At 38.0% G+C, this 8,338-nt stretch overlaps 1 protein-coding gene across 3 annotated transcripts in view; it reads right to left on the reverse strand.

Annotated features, from left to right (window-relative positions):
- Positions 1-8,197, reverse strand: part of tnk2a (tyrosine kinase, non-receptor, 2a) — a 31,558-nt gene extending 23,361 nt beyond the window's left edge. Inside the window, exons 1-2 of one of the 3 annotated variants that reach the window (XM_055007281.1) lie at positions 7,981-8,197; positions 5,777-5,854 (exon numbers count right to left, since the gene is read on the reverse strand). Coding sequence is in view for 2 of the 3 variants with exons in the window: in XM_055007280.1 (XP_054863255.1) it covers positions 540-638 (99 nt within the window). In the remaining variant the exon portion in view is untranslated. Of the gene's footprint in view, positions 1-539; positions 1,068-5,776; positions 5,855-7,980 lie in introns of those variants that run through there. The other 2 variants (XM_055007280.1, XM_023272855.3) reach the window with 2 other exon arrangements.
- Between the last annotated feature and the right edge of the window lie 141 nt (positions 8,198-8,338).

The raw sequence follows: 8,338 nt of genomic DNA on the forward strand, positions 1-8,338 counted from the left end.
AAAATGACTGTAAATTGAACCTAGTTGAATCTTAAAGCGCAGTTCTTCTGTCTTTTTACACTGTAGAGACTAAATCAACAGTTTCAACCAGTTTCAAGACCCAAACATGGATTCGCAAGTTAATTTTTCATTGTTAACAAAACAGGAAAGCAGGCTTATTACGGTCATTGCTTTCATCAGATTTGCCTTTAATTAACCGATTCATATTTAGAGCATTTCAAATGATTCAGTTAGTGTTTGTCTGAACTTGCAACGGGTGACACTGGTTTGTTAAATCACATTACACAATGAATGATCATGCAATTACACACACTTGCAGCGTCTCTCACACACACACACACACACACACACACACACACACACACACACACACACACACACACACACACACACACACACATATGCAGGTATAATCTCAGAAACACACTCCTGCAGCATCCTTCATCCCACCATCAGACACCACACTGACATGATCACACACACATATCTGCACAATTACAACCAGAGCAGAAGAAACGTCGCACAACTTCACACTTTACCATTTGTCCCCCGACACTCCTGTCTCTCTCTTCTTCGTCCTCCCCCTCCCCCTCTCCTCTGGCGTAGGGGAGTCGCCGGTACATATAGCTCTCCCCCATACTGTAACGGCTCCTCTCGTCCTTTTTTGTCTATTGCCTCTCCTGTTTCTGTGCTATTCAGGGGGAGAGGCGTTTGCTCGGCTTGCCGTGTTCCGAGTCTAGCTTGCTAATCTCCTCTCAGCTCCATGACCTTCTCTGCTCGATCGATGAGCGCATGCACACACACGAACCACGGGAGGTATTTGACGCCGCTCTTTCCTGTCGTATCACCTAAAGCTATCTATAAACTCTCTCCGTCTTCCCTCCCACCGCTCCTTTCTCTCCCTGCTGACTCACGACTTCCTGCAGCGTCGGACACCTCCATGCTTCCCCTTCCCTCTCCAGCTTTTCCTCCTACCCTCTCCATCCTCCTCCTGGCTCAGCGGCTGAGCCCACTGTCTGATGTTAAATAATTCAGCAGCTCCAACGGGAGGATGAGAGGGAGATCTTGGAGGAAGGGAGGGGAGAGAATGTAGGAGCAAATAGGTGGACAGATGGATGGGTAAATGGATGGATGGTCGAGCCAAAGAAAAAGGACAATGAGACGGCTCCAGGCATGCATCTGATAGATGTTGACATGCAGATGGCAAAGCAGCCAAGCTCAACCCAAACAAGCAGAACACTTCTAAAGGATGGGAGCATGATGCTGTAGATTTCAGGATTTCAGGGCTGTTTTTCAGGAAATGAATGGAATCGAGCATCAAAGCAGCATTATTGATAGCAGATGAATTAACCAAGCCATTTTTAAGCAAAATTTTAAAATATTTACTGGTTTCAGCGTCTGAGATTTTGGGATTTGTTGATTTCTCTATTTTTATATCTCTGTAAAAAGAATATCTTTCTGTTTTGGTGTATAATCTGGCAAAAAAAAAAGACATTAAAACAGCTCTGAGAACCATTTTACCAGAATATGATCATTTCATCCTTTTTTAATCACCTTTGCATTGTGGTTCTAGGGGTGGTGATCGTGTTCACTGTCTAAATCCAGACAATCTCAACAACAATGACTTGGATCATTTAGCATTCTTAGTATAACCCGAGCTTACTGAATTTTCAGGGCAATTACTAATTCTGACTTTAAATCAAGTTTTGCTGTTTTTCAACACAAATATATACAAACAATCTTGATACAGAACCCTTAGACTGAATAAGACATTTGTATCACTAAATGGTACAATAAGTACCATTAAATTACTATATATATATATATATATATATATATATATATATATATATATATATATATATATATATATATATATATATATAAATTAAAAAAATTACTATATATACTACTATAGTATAATATATATATATATATATATATATATATATATATATATATATATATATATATATATATATATATATATATATCCTAATATAAATTACATACTAATCGTATCTTGTTGGTACAATATTATGATATCATGAAAAATAAATTCATTTTGGTTTTAATGCAGACATGGTGCAATCAGCTATACTAAAAACAGAGTGGAAGCTATTTTAATTAATTACAAAACAACAATAGCACTTAAAAACTTCCAATGCAAGGACTTGTTTTTATCATTCATGACCTATTGTGTTTACAGTTGTTTTTTTTTTACGGTAAGTATTAGTAGTGTAAGCATCTGAGCTACTAAAAGAAACAAAACTTGAAGTGTTTTTGGCAAACATCCGATTCTCCTTGCAGGTTCTAGCTGCCCACTGAGACTCTCCCAGCCAAACCAGTGACATTCCCATCAGCCTCAGTGGTGGTTAATGAAAGCAGGCAAATGTTAGCAGGCTAGGATGGTGACCATGGCAAATATTATAAAACAGGTTGACTCAAGACCTCGGCATTTCTAAATCCTGGCCATGAACATCAGGGCTGTTTGAGTACTGAACACACAGTTCTACTAGTACAGACAAATACAGATGTGGCCTTGAATGGAAGGGTGAGATATGACAGAATTCTTTCCCATTATTCTGATCTCAAAAGTCTTCAAGCTTAAAGTGACAGATATTTACAGCTAAAGGGTTTTGTAGCCTCCTACTCTGACTCATCCCTCCCTTGCTCTCCACAATCCCTCCTGGGTTTAGCGCTCAAGTGCAAAATAGTCATAAGACAGATTTATGAGATATGATAAGTTTGTCAGGGAACAAATTCCAGATGAAATACAGTCTACAAACGTCATCAGTCTGTTCTGTTTAAGCCTATTCATCATCTTCATTGGTACAAAGTGGCTAAATTTACCAGAGGTCTAGACAACATATATGACTTCTCAAGCATCAGATGTGTATGAAATTATGCAGCTTCTGGAATTTTATCTCACAATTTACTGGAAAATTTGATGTGCAATACAAAATAAAGAGTTCATTTAACTAGACATTCAGCTGATGTGGTAGTTTTTTTGCTTGTTTCTTGCCAGAAGATGCTAAGTTTGTCTATTTTGTTTATTTTCCATAAAATTTTTGATATATGTGTTGTTTGCTGTAATCTTTGTTTATTAATAAAAACATCTTGATAAAAAGCTCTCCTTAGTGCTGCAGTGTACTTGGTGCTCCAGATTCAGCTGCAGATTGAGAAGGAGGACGCGAGAATGACAAGAGTAAGAAACTGGACCGTTACCATTAGCAACATGTGACAGCACAGACAGGCTAACTGGTGCATGAACTGCAGCTGCAGTGTCAGTGCATGTAGAGCACGACCCTTTATGTGTGTGTTGAGTGTGTGTGTGTGTGTGTGTGTGTGCAACTGCGGCCTACATGAGAACAAAATCAGAGCTTTCATCTCTGTGCAGCATGTGTTTTATCGAGGCCGATGCACTAAAAATAGTGATGCTAAATTTAGCTTACATTCACTTGCATGCTGAGTAAAGTGGTGTGAAAGAAGCTGCTTCACTTTCATCTCAGCATCAGATACCTGAGAATTAGTCAATAGATGTGCATGATCACTTATTCTGAATCTTGTTCACTCTGGCCTGCTCTGCCCTGAGCGCTGGCTTAATAAATTTACAGCTGAATCACAGCATGGCGTGAAGAGGGAACATTCAACAGAATGGGAAGGTGAGTAGCAACGGAAGAATTTTTCAGATAAAAACCCCCCGGGTGTCATGACATAACAATTATTACTTCGATTCAATACAATATTCCCTCAAACAATACACTGAGAGAAAATACGCTGCACAAAAAGAGGATGATTTGGCCCTTATTTTTGATAGGAAAACAATAATTTCCTTCAGCAGTCCATTCATTCATTTGCAAACTCAATGAATCTGATACTCTTTCATAAGTGAGTTCTGCAGCTCAGTCAGTTCCTCAGTTAAAAAAGCTGTTAGACACTCACCTGTACAGACAAGCATTTATATAACTTTCATTCCTACTTTGATGCTTGGTTATTGCAGTGTTTCTATTATTTTTTACTGATCTTTTATTGTCTTATCTAATGTTTTGTGTATTTCTATGCTTTGTGAAGCACTTTGTAAGTAACAGTGGTATAAAATAAAGCTTATTATTACTATTTATTATGTAACATTGCTGCTTCATCAATCTGTTACAGTAACAGCATTCACTCATTCACACACAGGTCACTTTTACATTAATGTTCCTCACTACTTCAGTTAGACATCCCCATCACGATGACGGACAAAGCCGCTGTATGGAATTTGCCATACATGTGACATATAGTGGCAAAAAAAACCTTTTAATTCTCATGTTTTTGGTGTTTAGTGCATTCTCTATAACAAAATATGGAATTAAGTTGCAGCTTTTGCAGTGTCATTTCTTAGACTGTCATGTCACGCACTCTGTATATAACATTTCTCACCAGTATGTTGTAATTTTGTGTTTGCCTGTCTGACAATACGACTGCATGCATGTCAGATTTCTGCGTTGTTGAAAATGATACATAAATGTTACTAGGTCCGACCTCGCAAGATTGCCGTTACAAGTTTTACAGAAAAGCGAGAAAGACGCTCACTTAGACATGAAGCTAACATGTTCAGATGTTGTCAGATTAATGGAAAGGAATGCATGTCTGAAAGGGATTTAACTTGTTGTCGGGAAGCAGTAACTGCCATGTTTTTCTCAGTACCAGGTGCAATACAGTGCAGAAACTGGCTGGTATTTCTAGATGCAGGGTGCCGGAAACTAAATATTATGTCATACATTATATGAGTTGTCATATGCCCAAAAATGAACCCCGACGGAGAGTCAGGGGTTAAAAGTTCTGGTAAATCTGTCAAGTTTTACTCTTTATTTGCAGTTTTAATGCAGGTACAAGCATTCAAATCTGCATTAATATAATTACTGGCTATGTTTGCTTACATTTTAAAGTGAGTAAGCTACTCAGCTAGTCATATCTGTAATGTTATATTTGAAGAAAATTTGGTGATTTAATATTTAACAAAAAACAACAACAAAAAAACATTATTGTTATTAAAAACACACCTAGCAGCCAACACTTACACGAAAAATGATGTAAATTAGTCTTTCATTATAAAGTCTGATCAGTTACACTGAGAAAATAAAACAAGGACTCATTTTAATCACTCATGAATGATTGTGCTCCCAGTTGTTACAGTAAGTATTTAATGTTTTATTGCAGATGTGAGGCAGCAGGACTCGCTACAATCAGCTGCAAATCAGTGACCTGAAAGCAGCAAACCATGAATGTGTCAGTCAGGGATCACTGTGTATTCTCAGAATACCCTGATCTGCCACAGTCGACACTCAATCACACCACCACAAAGGATTATGTAGGGTTAAAGTTCCAGACATCAACTGATTGTTGTTTAAGGAGCTAAAGGTTGTTTTTTTTTACACTAATAGTATTATCAACTTAACCGTAATGCATGATGAAGACAACCGCTAGTCTCCTTTTCATGTAGGAGGTAATCTAAGTTACGGTTTCTCAAAAAAAAAAGATCACATCCAACAACTCTCAGCTCTTTTTCACATTATGTCTTCTTATTTTAATTACTTGTACCCGCAGGAAACTGTCAATTTTGCTGTGTTTTGTTGTCATTTGAACAGAGGATGTACACCAACGGGCCAAAACATTAATACCATACTGTTGATTCTTTGCAGCACATCTTTTAAGTCATGGAATTACTGAGTTGGAGCTGCTGTGGATCAGACTTCTATGTATGTATGTACATGCAGAGGTCAGTTCTTACCCTGCAGAGGTCAGATCAGCTGCAGTCAAGAGCGACTGAGGTCACCTGGACACAGCCATGGATGGACGGACTGCACATCTACACACATTTTAAAAAAGAGAGTCGGAATCATTTTAAACTTTTTAACAAGAACATGAAGTTCCATCTGTTGCTGTAAGGAGAGCAGATAAATAACTCATAGGTGTGACGGCAGGCCAAGCCGGGCCCATATTGTCACCACAGGGAGGCTCAGACAGACCTGCTGCCTCGCTGCTGAGAAGAGTCCAAGTCAAGTCTATAAGAATGAATTCCATCTTTAGGGGCTTTAGTCTAAATTCTGAAAAGTCTCAGAGCTCAAAGAAGGAGAGAATAAGAGACAAAAAATTTAAACACCTTTTTGAAGTCTGTCAAAAAATGACCCTACTTCTCATTAATCGTTTTCCTCATGATTTTTTGGTCTCAATCACCAGTTTCAAGTCTCTTTCAATCCAGTATGATGTTCATTTTGTGAACTACAGTCATTATTTAGAGTAGAACAGAAGTAGTAGTGTAGCACTTAAATCTTATTTTGGGGAAAAGTTGCCAAAATGTTTAAGCAACGCTTTTTTGTCCGAGCAAGCATTGAAACTGCAGTTATGATGACTCTCTCGCTATTCATTTAGACAGTGAGCTGGTCTTGTTTGTCTCCAATAACTTTCCTATTAACTATAAAAAATGTAACAGTTTTTAGCTGTAATTTTAAAGAACAATTTACTGTTATTTTAGAGATTTCCATTCTTTTGAAAAATTTAAGGTAATATCTAGTAAAATCACAGAAAATAAGTATTAGTTCACAACTCTACAAAAAAGAAAAACAGACCAAAACAAATAATGTTCATATAAAAAATCTCTATTTTTTACAAATGTATAATTTGTTCTTTTGAGATATTTTGACCTTGATATTTATTTAAATAATCAAAAATTATGTCATTTTACAGATATTTGCCATATGTATAAGAAAAATTATGTATACAAAGAAGTGAAGAACGGCACATAAATTTAGAACTTGAAAAATGATTAATTTACATATTAACTGTAAAAAAAAAAAGGGCAAAACTTTACACAATGTCCACATCAATAAACTGCATTGCAATTTGTCCAAGTGACTGCAAAATTATAGTTTTCTGTATTTCAAATAGCTAAAAATATATTTACTTTACAAGTGTTTGATGGTACTTTTCCCATTTGGACAATTTTTTTTTTATGTTACAGAATTCCACTATTTTTTAGCATCCTTTGAAGTCAGCTATATTGTCAGTTCCTCAATATGTACGTGACATACCAAGGATTGACGTTACCTTACTCGCTCTTCGTGCAACAGTAGACATTAAATAAACAATGTACGCAACAGGTTCTGAATTAAAAAATAAAATATAAATTTAGAAATATAAGATTTAAAGAGGCAAACATTAAGTGAATTAAGAACTCGAAAGCAAAAATCAGGTAAACTAAGAACAAAGGGAGCAAAACTGGACCTCAACAACTAACAATAACTAAGAAAAGCAGAACTGTGTTAAATATAAACATGTCCATGAGATAAAGTGGCAGATATAGCCCTTGCCACTAGATTTTTCACTGTTTCATTACAGATTTTTCTTTACAGTGCAGTAAGCTTCCTTTTGCTCTAAAACAGCCTAGCAGTACAGAGATACAGCTGGATAAATGCTTGAGTAAACAGGTGTGCAGGTGTTCCTAATAAAGTGTCTGTGGGTTAACAGAAGTCCTACACTTCCCATCATGCATCTTGATAGCATCATTTGTAACCTTACTATAAAAATGTGGTAGTTTTTCAGCAGCCATGACAGGACTGTTTACTAATTAGTGGCATGTAAATACGGAGGAGTAGCTCTTTATTACTGCTTCAAGTCCACAGCTAGGGATAATTCTGAATTGTGAAGATTTTCTAATGTGTTAGTGAATAAAGTTGAACGGAAATGAAGTCAAATATGTCAAAACCGACAGCCGTTAGTAAACAGAGATGATTAATAGAGCAGATTTAATTGATCTTCAGAGTCGGTGTAAAGCTGATTAGCCTCCTCGGTCACGTTAGCCGGACACCTGCCCGTATGTCCCATCGCCTTTAAACTTTCCCTCCGTTATTTAGCTTCTTTTATGATTTAAAGTGATTTTTTTGGCGCGACACGTCGCAGATTCAACACACAGAGCGAGCAAACAAACTGACCGACCTGCAAGAGACGGGCACTGCGGGGGTAACGGTCGCTCGTCCCTCCGGTCAGCCGCCGCTGCCACCGCTCCTCCCGCCGCCGCCGCTGCCACCGCTCTCCGCCGTCGGCAGCCCCGGCGGGAAGCCCCTGTGCTTTCAGTCGTGAGTCGGTTAAACCACCGCCGGAACCGTTATCTCCGTCTCTCTCCTCTCCGGTAAACTCCCAAGTGCGCGTGCCGGGATTTCTGAGCGTCACGGTGCGTCACGCTGCTGACGTAGTCGCCAAAATAAAAGCGCCGCATGTTGCTGAGGTGCGGGCCTTCAAAATAAAAGCGCGGATCATTCTTAATTTTTAAAATGTTAAATGATTATATTTTGGA

Source organism: Amphiprion ocellaris, chromosome 22 (genome assembly GCF_022539595.1).
Source record: "Amphiprion ocellaris isolate individual 3 ecotype Okinawa chromosome 22, ASM2253959v1, whole genome shotgun sequence".
In the NCBI taxonomy this organism is placed as follows: Eukaryota; Metazoa; Chordata; class Actinopteri; family Pomacentridae; genus Amphiprion; species Amphiprion ocellaris.